At 43.8% G+C, this 20,951-nt stretch overlaps 1 protein-coding gene across 2 annotated transcripts in view; it reads left to right on the plus strand.

Moving 5' to 3' along the window:
* LOC138521846 (kelch-like protein 20) overlaps positions 1-20,009 on the plus strand; it is a 263,869-nt gene extending 243,860 nt beyond the window's left edge. For both annotated transcript variants that reach the window (XM_069634988.1, XM_069634987.1), the window contains exons 8-9: positions 17,251-17,416; positions 18,424-20,009. In XM_069634988.1, the coding sequence (XP_069491089.1) occupies positions 17,251-17,416; positions 18,424-18,604 (347 nt within the window). In that variant the 3' untranslated portion in view covers positions 18,605-20,009. The remainder of the gene's footprint in view (positions 1-17,250; positions 17,417-18,423) is intronic.
* Positions 20,010-20,951: the final 942 nt, after the last annotated feature.

A 20,951-nucleotide genomic window follows, 5' to 3' on the forward strand; every position in this document is an offset into this window, starting at 1 on the left:
AACCAAGTCCTCAAAATCCAGCAAAGTTGCTGGGGGTCTCTAAGGTGAAGGGAATTGGCACATTTATGAGAATTCTCGCTAACAGTGAAGGACAATGAGTACAGGAGACGTCGCACTAGGGATAGTTTTACTGGCATGCCCCGTCGATGTCCCTTTTGGAGTTTCGAAAAACACAAAATATAATACTCTGCGGCTACCACTAGATGTCAGCCTAAGCAGATACAAGCATCAGAAATAAGATTACGGCGAGTAATGCATTGTGTGTGTGTGTGTGTGTGTGCGCGTAGATATGTATATATCACTTTATTAATAGAAAGGTTCACACAGTGCACACAAATCAATGTAAAAAGGGGAATTCGGAACGCAGTAATAGCACTTGGTCGACCATCGTATGTTAATGGATATTTATAACGCGCTCTATCACCACCGTAGTGGTCCCCTGGCGCTCTGGCAGATCTAGTAGGACAACGTTTGTAGAAAAAGCGAGGGGCCTGTGATGCAGCTTCAGTTCGGTTAACTCTGTTCGCTGAGCTTTTTGGTGTGGTATCTGGTCTATCTCCGCCGTGTGCTGTTGTGTAAGGCTCTGCATGGTTTGTTGTAGTGAAGTGCGTGTGGGTTGCTGTGTTTTAAGAGGTATGATTGTGTTGGGTTTGAGAGGTGTATGATGAGGGGTGAGGTTTTAGTAGGGTTGGTTATCAGTATTGTCTGAAGAGGCGCACTCATTTTGTGTCTTTCGGTTTAGATCCATTTCTTCCTTGGAGTGAACTTGTTTCAACGTGGCGCAAGGCTGTCCCTCACCTCTGTCCATATGTTATGCTAGTCAGTCTCTACAATTCTATCTTTATTGTTACTTTTGCTAGCCCTCACATCCCAGTCTGTGCCTGATGCAAACTGGTCCCTGTGGAACTTATCTAGTTGTGACCCCTGCCCTTGTTTGCAGCGTGGTTCAGTTCAGTCATTACCATGTCCAGATTGACGCAAGGGAGTCACCATACCTGTGTCACATTTGATTTTTGTTGTGTGTGTTGGGTTAGCCATTTCGGATGTAATGCCATCTCCAGGAATTCTGCTAGGGTTTCGCGTATGTCAGAAGTGCATTCCATCTTCTACTCGCTAGCTTAGGTGTGGGTTTGCTTATATGGTGCGGTTGGTTTGAAGATGGTTGTCTAGTGAGCGTGAGGCGATTGTTGAATGATGTGGATGCAAAGTTCCGTTGGGTTGGCGGTTTATATGTCATGTCTGTCGGGGGTGCTTGGCAGGTTGATAGTTTGCGTCGTCCTTGTTAGCTATTGTGTCCTGATGGGATTGTTGCTTGTGGACCGTTCAGCCTTAGTTATTGCGGGTGGTCTCCTCTGTTGGTTCTCGGTGTTATCTGTACCGTCATGGGTTTTTGTCAACTGGCTCTCTTTTGCATTTTTGGTTTTATTTTTTGTTTCCGCCTGGTTCCGAGACCTTGAAGAGCCAGGTTTTGAGCAGATTTATGAATTTTAGGTGGTCTTTTGTGTTTCTTATTTCTTTCGGGAGGTTGTTCCAGGTTTTTGCCGCCAGGCAGGAAAAAGCAGAGCCCCCACGTTTTTTCCTTGCTTATGGCTTTGGTTCCTGGAAGATTTTGTTTCATCTAAGGAGTCGTCGGCTTGTAGATGGTTATTTTCTTTTGTAGGAATTCTGCTCCCTGGCCGCTGATTGCTCTGTGTGTTATGCACATTGTTTTGAAAGTGATACGTTGTTTGATTGGAAGACAGTGTAGCACTTTTTTAGTGCTGGTGTGATGTGGTCTCTTCTAGATAGTTTGAGGAGAAGTCTGGCCGCAGTGTTTTGGATGTGTTACAGTTTCTTCAGCAGACATTCTGAGGTAGAGGCTATTGGCGTAGTTTATTCTTGACATGAGGGTGACGATTGTCAGTGTTTTGTGGGTGAAGGACAGGAATGGTAGGATTCGTTTTGGTGAGTGAAGGAGGAAGAAGCATTTCTTAATTATTGCGTTTACTTGTGGTTCTAATGTTAGTGTGTTGTCCATTAGGACTCCCAGGTTTTTGACTACATTTGATGGTATGGGCGTGGTTCCCAATTCTATTGGCCACGGGATGTAGGTGGTGTTTTACAATCATGATTTATCTTTCCTGAGTTGATTTTTAGGTTGTTGGCGTTCTTCCAGTCATCTGTTTCTTTGAGACATTCTCCTTCTCCTAGAGTTGTGTTTTCTTCTTGTGCATCTTCGATTTTGTAGATTTGAGTGTCTGCGTAGTTATAGCCCATAAGATTCTATTTTTTGAAGATCTTGATCAGCGGAGTCTGGTAGATGTTGAAGTACAGTGGTGATAGTGAGGATCCTTGTGGTACTCTGCAGTTGTTCACTCGTGGAGCAGATTGTAAGGTCTTTAGCCAGACAATCTCTGTTCTGTTTGCGAGGAATTATTTTATCCAGAGTAGGGCTAAGCCCGGTATACCAATTTCTTCTAATCTCTTGATGAGGGTGTCATGACTTACTGTGTCTAGTGTACATAAAATTATACAGTGATTCTAACCAATATAACTTTGATTCGAAATAATGAAACGGAATAGATGCATGTACAACACTTAAATCCCAGGCAGGATGCCCCAACCCCCTTACAAGAGATACAGTACAGCACTCTCATTGTTCATCTTCCCTTCTTCAACCACACCATTACTCCATGATTGCTTAGTCTGTTAAAAGGTTTTCACCGGGTCACAGATGTTTCCTGGCTGGCAAACGCATACAATATTCAGTCTACATATTACTGCACCAAACTAAATCTTGCAGCCACAGGGCTGGAGTTGGAGCCACAGGACTAGACCAGTTCATCAAAATACATTGCTTTGCCAAGAGCATGCATATGGAACTTAATTTCTACGTTCCCTTAGCTATCCACTGAAGCCACCCAAACATACAGCAAAGAATATTTTGGGTCACCTCTTGATAAACCGTAAGACCCATCATTTCAGTTACCAGTCACCAGAAATTCGCAAAAGTAGGGCACTCCCATTGACATGAGAAATCCAGCATTATCGATTCTACACCTGGGACAACACATCTATGTTTCTATCAGATTTCTTCTGGATCAGCGTAGACCAATGAGCCAAGTGGAGAATTTTTGTATGAGCTTAAAACTTGGAACTAAATGCGGCCTTCCGATTATACAAGCACGTATAATGCCACAGCTTGTCACCCATTTCCTCTCCTATAACTGCCTCCCACAATGCTCTACATGGTATAACTACCCTAGGGGCCGAGCTTAATACTATCCGGTATATTGTGGAAGCTACCCTTCTAGAGTTCGTAAGGTACTTCAAAAGAGCAAATACTTGTGATTCAGAGCGAAAACCCAGTGACTGCCTCCTTCCGGATCTTAAAATAGTGGAACACCAATCCACATTTTCCCCCACTCCCAATTTAGCCTTCACCTGTTCAAAGAAGAATATCCCATCAGCATAAAAATCGAATATATTATTGACCCCCCCCCCCCAGTCTCGACCAAGCTTTCTTATCACGCCATCATGTGTTTGGGCCCAACACTAGATATTCCAGGCTCCAGGTTTTGGGGTATACGTATAATCTGACACAATCTCTGCCATGCATGGAGATACTGGATCAAAAGGACACCTGTCATTCGTCCTCCTAGATAACCGGGTACTCTGCAGGGAATGTGGGTGAACTGACCCCCCTCTCAATGCGAACATGTGGAAATTACTGGGACCCCGGCATGGGATATGAAGCAAAACTAAACCTTAAAAGAGGGGTGTGCCGAAATGTGTTGGGATGCAATCTGTGACTGCACCATCTCTATTCAGTCAGCCTCTCACTCTAAGAAGTATAGAGCGACCCGCATCTTCAGTAATCTAGCTGGGATATTCCATGGTTGTAGCTTACTCCATAGGCTATCTCTCCTAGCCGAGTGGAACACTGAGCTGGAGTCAAAAGCTACAAATATTGCTCGAGTATGGAATTTCCAGGCAGATTGTGTAGCAGTAGTCTGCATCAAGATGTTCTAAAGTGTGCTGGCATTTTTTAAGAAACTTGCTTGGTATTTTCCTTCATCCAATCTTTTAGTAGCACCCTAGGGAATATTTTGGCTGGAGCGTCTAACATGGCCAATATTCTGTAGTGGCTAGGGTTGTTGCATGAGCCTTTCTTAAACTGGAACTGTGATGCTGTCTGACCAGGAGTGGGGTGCATAGAACTAATTGGGCTTATAGCTAGAGAACATTTTTTTACCTTTCCCTGGATTTAGCTGTAATGGTGCGTTCAATAATCAGGCCAGGTGCCTCAACGTTTAGTACAGTTTGTGTTCAATCTGGAGCTCTAAGAGAGAATAGCTCCTTCTACAAGTATTAATATTTATGGTGGTGCTAATGAGGGCATCCAATCAAATGGAGTTGTGAATGTGTTTAATCCAATCCTCTTTGGATGCTACATTAATTAGTTCTGTAACAGGTTTGTGCTATATATAATGTCCCAAAAGGCACTAGAATCTGGTTTGTGGTAACATAGGGCCAAGAGTACCAAAGTCGTGAAAATGCGCCCTTGTACACCTTTTGGTAGTTGGCTTTTCTGTCTCTAGTGGCAATTATTAGCTCCTCTGTGCTAATAAAGGTTCTGGAAGGAGTCCTTCAATCACCCCTTGGAAGCTTCTTAGCAGTACAAACATATTTATTGAAATGCCTTTGATGATTGATGTTTGTATTGGCTATCTTGGTTGAGGGTTTAGGTTTTCTGTTAAGTCTGTTAGGGAGAATTCTCATTTCTGTGTCAATTTCCTTCAGCCTTGGAGACCCCCAGCTCTTTTGCTCTTTCAATTTTTAATCCTGAAGAGAGGGAGCCCTTTTTCTCACTCTCGTACTTTTATTTTGAACTCTGTCTATGATTGAAACCCATAGGCATCACCTTTTTGTATTGTGACACACAGCATCTTCAGTGCAGTGTCACAGAGAAGTCCTTTGGATTTCTCTTAAAGGTTTAAATGCCTTCTCTTGGATAAACTACTGTTTCCAAGAGTAGTAAAGTGAAATTGACTCTACTTCTTTCTCTTTGTAGACCTAGCACACAGCATCTTATGTGGAGTGCTGGGGGAGGGGGGGTTACTTAGTAGCCCCTTGGCCTACTTTCTCGTGTAACATTTTTATGTTGCTTTTGGGAGCATTCTCAAACGTGTTTTAATTCCCTTCTACCGTAGAGACCCCCCAGCTCTTTTGCTGGACTTCAGGACTTTTCATTTCTAACCTGGAGAGAGTGAGACCTTTTTCTTACCATCTCATGTATTTTTATTGTGATTTAGACTCTGTTTCTTAACTTTGGAGTCTGACAAACTCCATAAGCATCATCTTCTACATTGACACACTGCACCTTCAGTGCAGTGACACAGGGATGTCTTAGATTTCCCAAAGGTTTAAATACCTTCTCTTGATAAAACTGCCGTTTCCAAGAGCAGTGAAGTGAAATTGACTTTACTTAAATTTTGTAACTTTCTAGACCCAGCACACACTGTTACTTAACATAGGGTGCTGGAGGAGTTACTTAGTATCCCCTGTGTCTTGTTTCATTTTTATGTTACGCTTTATACAATTAATTGCTAGTGGCAGTGGTTTACTTTTTAGTACCCTTGTATATTTTTACCGCGGGCTACGTTCGCAGCCACAGTAAGGCACCCATGGGTGCCCATTTTGTCAAAATGGCCCCAGTCTTCTTTTTTTCGCCATTTCTTGATGGAAAGGTCCTTTTTGAGATTTACTCTACGCGCCAAACCAGGTTTGGTCCCTTTGTTTTGTCTTTGGCGGAATTCATGAATGAAGCTCGCCTCTGGCTCTAGTATGTTTGGCAGGAAGTGAGGGAGGTGCCCGAAACTCCCTGTGCTTAATCCCCTTGGTAACAGGAATGCACCCAAAGGTGATTGGCCGGCTGGCTGTCCGGTAAGGACAGCCACCCTGCTGTGTGATCGACAGCTAGGTTGGAATGAATCGGAGAAACCTGCATAAAAGGCAAGGCTTTTTGGATTGGAAGGCAGTCGACCACTGGACGAAGGAATCTGAAGAACTTGGAAGAGACGCCTGCTGCAACTCCTGGTTTGCCTGGTGAAGCACTGCTGCTGTGCTGAAGTTCTGAATTGTCCTAGACTAGAGAAGCCCTGCAAGGACGACTTCTCCCTTGAGTTGGTGGGACCAATCAACTCCAAAGTAAGCCTGTTTGGACATCCACTCAGAGCTGGCTGTACTTCTGCTGCTGGAACCGAACTGCCAGGAAGAGGAACACCAGATTGTGTGCGTTGCTTTTAAGTTGTACCCAAGCGCTGAGCCACCTCAACAGAGTGCTGGACCCCGAAAGCAAGGAAAGTTTAAGTGGTATCTGAGAACCACAGTGTTGCTATTTGCTGTCAGACGCGAGAAGCTGAAACAATGAAGGACAGCTGAATTGAAGTTTGCCCATTGCAGAGCAGGATTCCCCAGACGTCCTACCTCTTGTCCCCACGACTGAGGCTCAGGAACGGGATCTGCAGAGCTGTACAGGAACAGAAGCCAGCTGGAATCATTTCTTCTAACCAGAGGTTCTGTAAAGTCTAAAAGAACTTGCCTCTTGTTGTGTAGCCTTACTTGCTCTCAGTCGAGACCTGTCTTGGTTACCTTGCAGAGTTGCTAACGCTTTGCCCCTCGCAAGCTTCTCAGCTTGTGGCCCTTCAAGTATCCTATTTTCTACAAACATTTCTAAAAACATTGGGCAAGACTTTATACCTACCTGCAAAGATCTTCAGTTCCCCTTGACATTGTGCAATTAACATTGGCTGCCTTGGCTCCCTGAGAGTTCCTTCTTACCTTTGACTCTGTGCTTTAACTTTTCCCCCAGGAAAGGGTTAAACCTATTTAACATTGGAAGGTTTTTAAAAGTACTTACGTGTTTGTGAATTATTTGTTAACCTTTGTTTTATTCCATTCCTCTATTATATCTTTTGCACCAAACTCAGTATTGCGCTAAATGTACCAGTGATAAATCAATGTCCACAGTACCCTAGGTATTTAAGTTACCTGAGGGCGTAGAAGTGTCCGTTTCATCTAATGGGTATCATCTGATTTAGAGAAAGTGTTTTGAAGTGTATTATAAGTGTTATATATATTGCTCCGTTCTGAAGAAGGCTTATACAACTGACTGTGAAATAAATTAATAATTGTTTAATCAAGAAACCTTGAGTGTAAATGTTTATTTGAATAACTGCTACTGTGAAACTCTGTCACAACCTTAATGCTCACATTGACCCCTCTTGAGATGACCCTGGCTGCTCAGCCACACTACCAACCTGTGTAGTTTAGAGTTGTACCCAAGGTAGGGTCCCTATTGCCAGGTCAGGGTTATTGTAGTGCACCCAAAGGGAACTGCATACAATCTTGCCTAACAGTTACCCTCACTACAATTAATGGCTGGTGGCAGTGGTTTAATTTTCCTACCATTGTGTGTTTTTACCGCAGGCTTAATCTTCAGCTGCAGTATTGCAACCACGGGTGCCCATTTTGTCAAAATGGTCCCAGTCTTTTTTTTTTTGCATTTTCTTGTGAGGTCCTACTGCGCGCCAAACCAGGTTTGGTCCCTTTGTTTTTGTCTTTGGCAGGGTTAATTGAAGCCTGCCTCTGGCTCCAGCGTGTCTGGAAGGGCAGGAAGCGAGGGAGGTCCCTGAAACTCCCTGTGCTTGGTCTCCTTGGTTACAGGAATGCACCCAAGCATGATTGGCTGGCTGGCTGACTGGCTGTCTGTCCTTGGAGGACAGCCATCCTGCTGTGAGTGACAGATAGGCTCCGAATGAATGGGGAAAACCTGCATAAAAGGCAAGGTATTTTGAACGGAAGGCAGAATTGAGCACTGGACAAAGAAATCAAAGGGGAAACTGGAAGAGAAGCTTGTTGTACCCTCCGGGGCCGTTGGTTTGCCTGGTGAAGCCCTGCTGCAGTGCTGAAGCTCGACGTTTTGAGTCAACTAGAGAAGCCCAGAAAAGGAAGACTTCTCCACTTGGGTTGGTGGGACCAATCGACCCCAAGGCAGACTTGCCTGGAACCCCTCTCCCTGCTGGCTGTACTTCCTTGCTGCTGCTGGAACCGAGTGCCAGGGGTCAGAAACAAGTGCATCATCTCTAAGCGGGACCCGAGCTCCAGGAAGATCCTAAGGACTCTAAGCAGAACGACCCAAGCCTGGCCACCTCAACAGTGTTGGACCCCAGAAGCAAGGGGAGCCCACAAGGTGTCCAAGAACCAGTAGCTGAAACCGCAAGTGCAGCTGATCTGGAGTAGGCCCATTGCTGTCCCCAGGCGTCCTCCCTCTTGTCCCCAGGACTGAAACAGGAACAGAAGCCAGATTGACCCTTTTCTTCAGACTTGAGGTACTGTCTAACTAGGGGTACTTGCCGGTACTGTCTAACTAGGGGTACTTGCCTCTTGTTGTTGGTAGCTTGCTTGTTCTAACTGGAGACTTGCATTAGCTGCCTTTTGCAGAGTTGCTTGCATCTTTGCTTCTTCAAAAGTCTTACAGCTTGTGGCCCAACAGTGATTCTCTTCTACAAACTCACTTAACATTGCGCAAGACTTTTGTGCCATCTTCCAGAAGTGATTCAGCTCCCCTAGACTTTGCTCAATTGACATTGGCTGTCCTGGCTCTCTGCAGACTCTTCTGACCCTTTCACTTAGTGTTTCTCCGTCCCTCAAAGTAATACATAAGCTACATGTATTGCTGGGAAAGGGTTAACCTATTGGGGGGATTGTAAAAGTGCTTAACTGTTCAGAGAACTTGTTAACCTTGTTTCCTTCCCTAATCTTTTTCCTTTTTCCATAACTCCAGTATTGCATTTTAGTATCAAAGTGATCAATGTCCACTGTGTCCTAGCTATTGAAGTCACCCGATGGTATAGGCACTTAACTGAAACTGAAGGAGTGTATTTTGTTGTTGCATTTTGCCCTTTCTAAAGAAAGCATATTCTAAAACAAGAAACCTGAAGTATGGGGCAGTACATTAAATCATTTTATACAAAGGTTACTTTATTTTATTATTACTATTTACATATAACAGTAATCTATAAGGGTATATGAACAGAACGGCATTAGGTGAGTCCTTCAGCTACTCCAACCGCTAGCTCCACTGTCCTCTCTATTCCATCCCGCATTCCTCTTCTAGATTCCTTGCTACATCATCACCAGATGTAGCTTGCAATACTACACATCCCTCTCCTTCCACAAGATCTTCCTCATTCACTAAAGTCCATCAAGTGACTTGGTCTCCGATAATTTCTTCCAAACCTCGATCTTGCAGATTGTGCTTTAACTGATATGTGTTGGATTTGATAAGGATACATTGTTACTCCTCATATTCTCATCTACATCCACACCTTTAACATTACCATCATTTGACATCAGCATTATTCGACCATTGGTCCACACTCTCCCATCATACGTTCTCACAGCATGCTTGAAGACTTCAATTACTTTTATAGGATTCACCCATTTATTTCCTTTCATCCTCAATGCCTCTGGTAGTTTAATCCTCACATAACATCCTATACAGGGCCCCTTATTTACCTTGAAAGTCCTATTATCATGCCATGCTTTATTACTTTGCCTCTTCCTGATATTAGCTTCAACATCACTAGTAGACACTTCCATACCAAGAACACCACTCATCCACCTTGGAAATAACTTGGTGGTTGCTTTCTTGCCTCTACTTAACTCAAAAGGGGACACTCTTGTCGTACTCTGGAGTAAACCTGGGTGCTACAACAGTCATTCTTACCACTTCCTTCCAATTTTTTCCATTCGACCACGCCCACCTAATCGCATCCTTGAGTATTCCGTTATATCTTTCCACAACACCATCAGTCTGTGGGTGATAAATAGCACTAGTGATATGGGTAATGCATGTCCCTTTTTAAATACACTTCCATTTCCCTGGATTTAAATTGAGAACCATTGTCGGACAGAATTTCTTCAGGATAACCTTCACGACTACATACTTTTTCTAGAAAATCAATGCTACTCCTGGCCGTAACATTTGACAGCATCTTTACTTCTGCCCATCTAGTTGGCATATCAAACGCTACAACACAAAATGTCTGATACCCATCACTCCACACCGGGCCAACAATGTCAATATCCACTTTCTTCCACGGTCTATTCGGTATATCAGTCATCACCATAGGATATTTCTCACTCATACAACTCTTGTCAGACCTGTTGCAAAGGATACAATTCCTAACGCTCCTTTCGATTTGTGCATCACCGCCTGGCCACCAGTATGTGTTTCTTATCCTGTTCTTCGTTTTGGAGATTCCTTGATGCCCTTCATGTCCTAATTCTATTATCCTCTCTCTGATCCCCTCTGGTGGAATCCATCTGTCCCCCCTCATTAAATATGACAACTGAGACAACTTAGTTCATCTCTGACACTTGAACTTTACTCATTGGAACAGTTTCTGTTATTTTCATCACAAACTTCATTTTTGAATCCTTGCTCATCTCTTCTAATCATTCATCTTTGGAAATGGCAGTATCTTGAAGCATACAAATCTCTTGTTCTACTTTTTCACCTTCTTCTTGAAAATTCGTCAATCTAGACAGGCAATCTGCAGCGTAGTTCTTTACGCCGGGAATGTATTTTATCACTATATCAAATTCTTGCATCCTGGAAACCCATCGCCTTATTCTTCCTGATACTTTATCCAATCCTTTTGTCATGAATACTTCAACAAGTAAGTGGCTTGTGGTCAGTATGTACTTCAAAACCTGTTCCCCACACAAACCTTCTAAATTTATTAACTGCCCACACAATAACCAATGCTTCCTTTTTCTATCGTTGCGTACGCCTTCTCTGCTCCTTTTAGTAAACGCAAAGCAAATGCTATTATTTTCTCTTCCTCTTCATGTACGTGTGTTAACACTGCCCCCAGACCAACGTTGCTAGCATCTGCTGTAATCATTGTACGTCGTCCTCGTACATAGTTCTTTACAGCTGGTGCTGGTCCCAAGGATTTCTTAATGATTCCATTCAAACTTTTTGTTGAGCTTCGTAAGATCTCTTAACACTGCTGTGTGGGCAGCAAATTTCCTCACATACTTCGAATGATATTCGGCCATGCCTAAAAATGTCCTTGGCTGTTCTTTGTTACTAGGAGTGTCCATTTCCTCTATTGCCGACATCAATTCTGGTCTGGGTGCAATACCTTCGTTTGATATGACATGACCCAAATATTCAATTTCTTTTCTATCAAACTTTGATTTTTCTTTGCTAAGAGTCATGCCCACTTTGTATAGTTTCCTTAATACTTTCTCTAGCCTTCTATCATGTTCCTGCTGATTATCTGCATGTAGAAGTATGTCGTCTTGAAAACAAATTATTCCTTCATCACCATCAAATATATGGTGCATGATTTTTTGAAATACTGAGGCTGCTGATATGAGACCGAACGGCATCCTTCGGTACTGATACAACCCTTCCGGTGTAATGAATGCAGTTAGATTCTTTATGCAATAGGACTTGATGGTATGCAGACGTACGATCTAGCCTCAAATACCTTAGCTGATCCCATGGTTGATAATATTTCATGAATATTTGGCAGTGGGTGTCTCTCTGGGATAATACATTTGTTCAACTCTCTCAAATCACTACACACCCTGACTTTTCCTGAGCTCTCTCACTATAACTAGTGACGATACCCATTCTGCAGCATCAATTCTTTCAATTATCCCTTGCTCTTCTAACTTTTTTAGTTCCTTCTTTACTTCTTCTCTCATGGCCAAAGGAATACTTCTCAATTTTTGGGCAATTGGTTTGCACTTTTCTTTAAGTTGTATACAGTGCGTGATACCCTTCACGCATCCTATTCCATCTCTGAACACTTCCTTCTTCTTTCTGTGTCTGTCTCCATTGATTCTACAACATATATGGATTCTTCTGCACTGGCATCTAGTCTTACTTTGAGCCATGCCTGGTGTGTCCAGCTAAGTAGCAGTGATGCACCTCTTTTTGACACGTAAACTTTTCCAGTCGTCATCCTATCTTTGAATGACATAGTGGCCCTGAACCAACCTATGATATCAATTTTTACTCCTCCATAGGCACTGGGGTTAATATCTGGTTCATTTAGCCACTTTGGGCCTATCTTTTTGCATATTGTTTCTGGTAACAATGTATATTTTGCTCCAGAATCTCATCATTCTGACTGGATTGCCGTTTATCATGATAATGGTTTTAGGACTTTCTAATTCCACTTCATTTTCATTATCGCTGATGGCAAAAACACATTCTTCTCCTTCCTCATTTCCTTCACCACCAATCCAATTCTTGCTGCTTTTATCTATTCTGCAACACTTGGCTAAATGACCTTTTCCATTGCAGTTCCTGCATATTACATGAATGGCGGGGCATTCAGGACTGTTGGCCCAGTGTGTTGGGCTATCACATCTGAAGCAAGTTCTGCTCCTTTCCAAAGAAACGAGCTGGGGGTAGATCTGTCTTCGGCTGGGGCCTCTCTCTGGAACATCCTCCCAGCCACTCTAAAACTTGAGGAGAACCATCTCTGGTTCCGGAAGCACCTCAAGACCTTCCACTTTTCCTCTGCCTTCGCTCCCCCTCTCCCCTGCTGATCTGTTCTCTCTTGGCACCGTGCACCTGGCCACCCTCTGTCCTCTGGGCCCAGGTACCTGCTCACCCTGCCATCCTCCTGCACTGCCTCCAGGCCACCCCTTGCACTGGGGTCTGCATTTGTACCCATACAGCCTCCCCCTTTTTCTTCCTGCACTTATCAGACCTACCCTCTCTGCTGCCTTAAACCTAGAACTTACAAATTTCTGGTGCATTAAAACTGTTTACCTTTATTTATTTTTTATTTGTGTCTCTTCTGCTTCGCACTTTCCACTTCTCCCCCCTTCCATGCAGTTTTCCCTCCCCTCTCTCCCATGCACTTGCGCATTCTCAATGTCACTGGGCCTAGTAAGATCGCTGTTTTTGGTCTCCCCTGTTCCCCTCCCTTGACACTTGTGTACGAGCGCGATAGAAATAAAATATCAATATCCTTCCTCTACCTCTTTGACTGAATTGAGGTCGACGAGTAGCTGTCAAGCATCCTTGGTTGTATCCACGTCTATATCCACGACTTCTCATATCTCCATTGTACCTGAATGCACCTTGTGCTTTGAACTCTTCTTTCTTCTTCGCAAATGAATTGTGATTGCTTCCATTGACAGGCTGTGCAGTTTGAATAACATTAACAGTAGCTTCTGTGTTCAGTGTAGTGCTTTTTACTCTTATCTTCTAGTGTCTTTATACAATTCTCCATGTGTTCTACTTCCTTTGCAATCCGTAACACTACATCGAGAGGTGGATCATCCTAAGCCCACAATCTCTAATTTTGATTCTGCCACATTCCAACATAAATTAATCCCTCAATCTTTCTTCCAGTTGGTGTCCAAATTTACAATTCTTAGCCAGTTTTCTTAGGATGTTCAACACTTTCGCCTGTTTCTTGTGACCTTTTCCCAAATTTGTATCTCTCCAGAACAGTGCTTAGCTTCTTTTCATAGTGTGTGTTCAGTTTTGCAATACATTTTTCATATTCGTTCATATCCCCTTCATCTGGTAAATCTTCATGTTTCTCCTGGCCTGCTGGGCCTAAGCAATGTAAGAGCAGTGACTTTTTTTCTCTCTACACTGTAGTTGGTGCCGCACACTACAGAGGCATAATGTTCAAACGACTTTAACCACCTTTTCCAAGGTAGGTTCGGTTTCCCAACTTCTGGCAAAAACATAGCTGGTGGTGGAACACCTTGCATAGACAGGTTTTCAGTATGGAGGTGGTACCCTGCTCCACTCCAATCATTGACTCTTGGTTCTATGCACTTCTCAATCCTCCTTTATAGTTGTTTAAAATGCTTTATATGTTCTGTTATCCCATAATCAACTTGTGTATCACAGTCCGACAGTATTATTTGTGTGGTTACAGTCTATTATTGCTGCAGAATAGAGAATAATTTCTATTTATTTATTTTTAACAGTCTGACGAGGAGGAGTTGATCCAGTAATCCTTATTCCTCGTGCTCACTCTTCTGCGTGTGTAGACATGTGATATTGACTCAGAATGTGGGGGTGAATATATTGATTCCGTTGGCGCTCGTTACGCAATGTAACGTAGTGTTTCTCTGTTTCTAGCGTGTCGGATTAACACGCGTATTGGTTCCCTGTGCGGCTGTTGCTACGGCAACAATTGATGTTTGCAAAGAAAATGGCCGCACGTAATCGACATACGTGACGTCTCCCGAGGGTCCTTTACTCAAACGCGGCTTGCGCTGAACCTTCATATGATGCGGGCACGTAACATATTAACTGACATGCCCGTAATTATGCTAGTAAGTCTGTGTTTTAACTTTCTGTACCTTTTTTATATCGGCGCATCCTCGCTGGGCAACTGGTCACACTCTGGTCGCACTGTGCTGGTTGCTTAGTTTTCTTCTTTCTAATGTTGCTCAGCTGCATTAGATCCTTGGCCTGATCAGACCGAAGATCCTCGTCGCCATGTGAAGTATGGGGCAATACATTAAATAATTATATAAAAAGGTTACTTTATTTTATTACTATTTACATATAACCGTAATATATAAGGGGATATGAACGGAGCAGCATTAGGTGAGTCCTTCAGCTACTCCAACCGCCAGCTCCACTGTCCTCTCCATTCCATCCCCCATTCCTCTTCTAGATTCCTTGCTACATCACCAGATGTAGCATGCAATACTACAAAACCTTGAGTATAAGTGTTATTTGACTACTTGTCACTGTGAATCTCTGTTGCATCTCTACAACTCGCATTGACCCCTCTTGATTTAAGCCTGGCTGCTCAGTCACAACTTGTGTAGTACGGCCCTATACCAAAGGTTGGGTTCCCTATTGTCAAGAGCACAAGGCTGGTGTAGTCTTCCACAGGGTTACTACATACAATCTTGCCTAACATAGTGCAGCACACACTGTGACGAACCCAGGGCTTGCATTCCTTCTTCCAAAGGAAACCTTGCTCCAGTAACTAAATCACACCCAAGCCAAAAGCTTCTTACAGCTACCCCTGTTGTTAAAACACATACCAGACCAACCGTGAAATCTCTGTAGAAGGGAATTAATTTCTAGTTAGTGTTGCAATAAAGAAGAATTCTGGAAGTCCTACAATGGATAAGAAATAATTCTACTGTGACGAGTAGGCCACACGAGGATGTACAGAACTGCTACCAATGTTCTAGTTGTTGCCCGACAACCGAGAATTGCCAAACAATAAAAAGCGAAAAGAAACAAAGTAATGGCAGTCGAAGTAGTAGCAGTTGTCTTAATGTGACGTCCAGAAGTGGTAGCAGTGGCGGGTGATTGAGAGATTGCTGGAGGCAAACAAGAAAGGAAGAACCAGAAGTAAATGAAACTGGCCTGCAATACCGGCGAAAGAGAGGAGCCTGGCATCTGAATGCAAACAGCATTCATATCTAAACAGCCAGCAACACGTGGAAAGGACAGAAGGCTATTACTTGAACACTGACAGCATAGGGCAAGGACTAAAGGGCCAGGGTCCAGCCAATACTGCAAACCTGATCCTCTGATGCATCATCCCATCTGTATTACAGCCATTTGGTTTAGATTCAACTGATCTGAAGAATTCTTCAGGACACCCTAAGCACTGTTAATTGTTTCAATCCAGTTGTTTCGCAAGAAGGCCCATGCTCGCACACCCTACCCACCCCTCCCCACACCAACTGCTTCAAAGCAACCCAGTCAGACTAGAACCCTCCTTCCAAGCCCTCCTCCATTCTGGATGGAACACACATGTAAGTGTCTTTGCCACTACCCAAGAAAACTGTTTCACTGATTTCATTGCAGAAATAACACCTTTACGGGGTGCAAAAAATATTGCACGAAATATCGAAATGCCTTTTACAGTGCACATTGTAAAAATCCCTAATTTTGGAGTGGGGGCTGTACACCTCCCCCACCTCCCTTAACTCTCCTTCTAAACTCTCCTAGTCTCCCTCCCCCTTATCCCAATTTTAACCTAAATCTGTTTGCATTTTTTCACACTTGAAACCCACCCATACCATTTTTATTTTGGTATTTTTTTTTTACCCGCTCTATTTCTTGTAATATTTTTTCATCTTTGTAAATTCATTCTTTATTTCCTGCAATATTATCACTGGATACCAGAAAACTCAGGGCTCTGGTACTTCCAGCCTGGAAGCATCAACACTTCAACTTCAGAGTTGCATTTGGCTTCACCTCTCGCACTGACAACCCCTTCTCTTCTTGCAGGGCCGCGTGCCGCCAAAATGGCAGAGGTGCGCTATTCAAGACCACTTTAATGTAAAATTGCATCACCAGTGAGGCAGTTGATGAGGAATCACTTGGCGAGCATGAGGGTGATTAACTAGTATGGCAAACAAATTCTGGAGACACTCCTAACATCACAAGGTGGATTCTGGAGACACTTCTAATGTGGCAAGGTTGGCTTTCCATCTAACAGAGCCACTGCTTGGATCAGTGTTTACCCTTCATTGCCAGGTTCGAGTGCCTGGCAGGGCTGATTCACCCTTTCATTCTTTAAGTTTAGGCATGGTAATGCTGCTGAATTTTACTGAACTGATATTAGTGCTTGTTTTTCCTTATTAAAAAAGCTAGAAATTGAACACTGCAGTAGTCTTGAGGCACAGTATGATTCTTGTATTTTGTGTTGCTGCCGTTTTAGGTTACAGGTTTTCCAGCTCTTTGCCCCAACCCATCTTGTTCCAGCTCGTCTTGTTCTTTTGTGGGGTTTTCCATACCCACCTCGCTACCCCTTCCCCTCTTTATTTTTAAAAGAAGTGTTTTAAAGTAACAATTGAGGCTATATGTACATTTACGGACATTGTGACTTCTGAATATGGTTTATAATTTAGAACTTGTTCATTATGAAGTGTGTGCATGCAGTTGGTTGCAATCTTTCACTTTTTTATATTTTATTTTTATTTAAATAATTGGAAGTCTCTCTTTAGCACAATTAACAATGTATCCCCTCACAGAAGCGGTCAATGAACCTTTAGGTGTCCTGATGAGACAGGTGAACGCAGATTTTTGCCTGTGTTTCAAAGCCTCTTGCGTTCTCCCAGAACAACCTTGATTCTTGTTCTTCCTCCCTTCACTTGCATAATCCTAATCTAAATGGTGTATGGTGCCTCGCTCTTCATAACCATTGAACCTTGCGCTTTGCTCATCAGGTGGCTGGCACGCCTCGACCGAGAACACTGACAAGGTAGAATGCTATGACCCCAAGAGCAACACATGGTCTATGTGCGCTCCCATGAAGGAAAGACGGTACCGTCCGGGTGTTGCTGTTGTGGACGGGAAAATCTTCGTGCTTGGCGGTGAGGAAGGATGGGATAGGTAAGAGTCTGGAATCGAGCGAGACCCAACACGCTGCACTTGGGAAGTGTTGGCAAAGTGGGGAAAAGCATGAGGGAAGATCCCATAATGTTGTGTGGATATGCAAGGCAGGGAAATCCTACCTCTACTATAATTGCGTGGTCCCGCAGCACAATGTGGTCTTTTCCTATGGAACAAACTCTGAAGGGGTATTCTTCTGTTATCAGCCTACCACCCTTATTGCTAATTGGGTCCCCTAGGCCGCCCCCTTCTGATAGATGCGTTTATACAACAATGCCCTGAATAAACACATCTACATTCGGTGCCACTGTGCATCTCACGGTTGATTTATTTTATCACTCTGCCCTTAATTCTGAAAGTAATTTGTGATCTGGATATTTCACAGATCAAGTTATTGACACCCCCTATCCTGTTTTCCTGATGTACACTACCTCCCCTCTGCCTGGTTCAATTGTATGGTTAAACTGGCTTCCTTTTTTTGTGGCATGCAAATGCATATGGGTGCATCAGTTTTGACCCTAGATATAAATTTGGGGTAGCCGCACAGCACCTCTGCTGTGAGGGTTAAGCTGAACAGGAGGGGATGCGGGAGTATGTGGTGTAGCCCTCAGTTTCTTGTTACATGCTGAGCCCTTCTCGTCTGCTCTGACCCTCCACTAAAAGCACAAATAAGTAGGTGGCGTCATCTTTTCACCACCCACTTAACCGTTTATCCTTCTGAGGTGGGTAAAAGGTTTTGGATAATAGTGACATTATTTGTGTTTATGCTTTATAAATGGTGAGCCTACTATATTGGGGGCCTATTTATACAACAGTCTTTTAGATAGCATTTCCACTTGTGGAACTCGCTGTTCAGTTTTTGGAGGTGCTGCAGCTTGTAAAGCTCTCTAACTTCAGTGCTACGATCGCAGTTCCCACTAGCCTGCCTCCCAATGTCATATGAATCGTCCTGCAAAATGGTTCTTTCCATATCCTTCCTGATTCCTATCCTTCTCTTTCCTCTTCAGATACCATGAATCCATTGAGCGCTACTGCGAGAAGACCAACAGCTGGGAGATCATTGGTGAAATGCCTACCAGTCGCAGCTGGCTGAGCTGTGTCTCACTGCAGATTCGAAAGGACGTAGCTACGGCCGGGAATGCCGAGGCTGGGGCACCCTCCTTGGAGCTGGAATATTCTGTGGACTGAAAAGGGCCAGGTGGGCAACATTTCTCCTGCCGTGGGCAGGAGGGTCCTTGTAAGCCCTTGGAAAGGACAATGCCGGGCTGCGAGCTGACGAGGCTCTTACTCCAGGTAGTGCACCAACCAGATCTGTGTCAAGCAAGGCACCTGTGGGAGGAGACTTGTAGACAAAAAGCTGGTTTTATTTATTATTGTACATAAGAGACTAGCAAAAGATTTCTAACCGACCTTGAGAAGCTGAAGAATCCCCAAATGGCACTTTGTGGTTCCACTATCACCACTGCTTGGCACTCCTTGGATGTTCTACAGGCCCCCTATGGGACCAAATGACTTTATTAGTTGCTGTGCTACCAGCACATAGAGAGAGGGACTCTAATCACTCTCCTGTAATGCTGTGATCATTCCATTTTTCCACCATCCAAAGCTACTGTTCATAGCTCTTTCCTTCTACCCTTATGTTAGGGAAAAGACAGACCCCTCTGTCACGCATCTGGCCACTGTGATGATAGTGGCCACGTTTGGTTTTTTCGCTGATGCTAGTGACCACACCACGGTGACCCTTGTTGCCCAAGTGCCGAATTGATGCATTCGCCCATTGCCATGTAGTTGTTTTTGACAGTTGTCAAAGCTGCACTGCCTAATTCCCCACCCCAGAGAAAAATTAAGGTTGCTGCAAGCAAACACCTCAGCCATGCTTCCTCTAACATGTATAATCATCTGCGGTTTGCCATCCACAGCACATAGAGTACCAGGGTTGGTCTCATGTTTTGAATTCTTGAAGTACTTTAAAAAAATAAAATCCAGGTGAGATAGTGAAAACCATGCTTGTTGCTGCTCTAACATCCTGTTATCTGCAGCACATGTCCAGTGGACAACACAACTTGGTGTTTATTTAGGTTACTGACCAGTGCAAAGTGCTGTTGTGGTTACTCGCAAGTGACTTATTTTTGTAGTTAGCTATGGAAAATATTCTACAGAGGTGAGCGGTTCTTATTTTCTTTGTACGTTGTTTTATGTGCAAAATAATACAAACTGCAACCTGCAGCAGATACGCGTGCCATGTAATTGGCAGATTAGCAGCAACAGGGGGACTTGTGTTTTAAAAGCAAGAGGTTTTGTTCCTGTCAGATGGGGCAAGAAGAGCTAGATGGTGTGGCGAGCAGAGGGCATCCCCACCTCTCATTGTGCTTCTAGAAGAAATTACTGTTTTATATGAGACTCTGATCTACGACTGAATTACACAAAAACTGTAGTGTAATTTGCAACACTTCACTGCCTAGACCAGAGTACCAAAGGTCCTGTTTTATGCCTGCGTAAATCACTACCACAATTGCCCAAGCGCACTGCGGGTACTTGTTTTCTTCTTTGTTGGTATCGCATCTTGAGTGCAATTAAAGGTGTTTTTGTGTAACACATTGACCCATTCGTTTGATTGTAAAGTGGGGTTGTTAGACTTACTTTACAGCAAAGATGGCTGCAAGGCGCATCTTGGATCCCATTTCCATACCACCTCTGGTGTCCCCCCCATTACCGCTATTGGAACACACAACAGGTAGGAATGCTTCAAAACTTTATTTTGATTTTTAGCAGGAAAGGGGTTTCAGTTATGCCTTTTGGTTGGGGAACCAACTCGAGGGACAATTTCTAATGCAACAGTGAGTGAAGGGGAGTCATAAAGGAAGTTTTGTAAAGGCCTAGTCTAAAAGGAAACTGTCCAATGTCCGGTCACCAAACCCAATCACCAGCTTCTGGGCCATCCATGCATGGAAGCACCCTTCAGATCACTGTCTGTTAGTTCCCCAGTACACTTCTTGTCTCGACTTTGTCAGACAATCCTGACATTGTGTAGCCTTGTGGGATGTTGTAGGCTTGAAGCTGTGTTGGTACAGCCCTTTACGTTACCCACTCTTGGCCAGGCGTTTTGCAGATCTTTGCAGAGGCAAGAGCCGTTTCTTTCTTTCCCTCTTGTTTAGATCTCCTAGAAAGGACTTTCTTCCCTATGCCTGGTTATTTGTCAGGCTGCAGTAATTGACACCTTCAGTTTCTCCAGCACAGGGTTTGAGTGCCATTGATAACACATTTATTTAGTTAGCGCTGGTAGCTTTGTAGCTACCAACAGAATCAGTGCCAGGGCTGCCAGCAGGCTACTCGTAAGCTCCCTCCAGGCCTAACGCCATGGCAGTCCTTGGTGACGGCTCTCTAGGCCAGACTTCACCCGAAGTCTGGCTTTTCAACAGCCCTTTAATTTGGCTTGGCCATGTTTTGTATCATCCTTGATAAACTGCTGATTTGGCTTGGCCAACACAGGATGTCTAACGCCTCTTATACCACCTTTCACTGAATTGCCAGTCCA

This window comes from Ambystoma mexicanum, chromosome 13 (assembly GCF_040938575.1).
Source record: "Ambystoma mexicanum isolate Mex_15411 chromosome 13, UKY_AmexF1_1, whole genome shotgun sequence".
NCBI lineage: Eukaryota > Metazoa > Chordata > Amphibia > Caudata > Ambystomatidae > Ambystoma > Ambystoma mexicanum.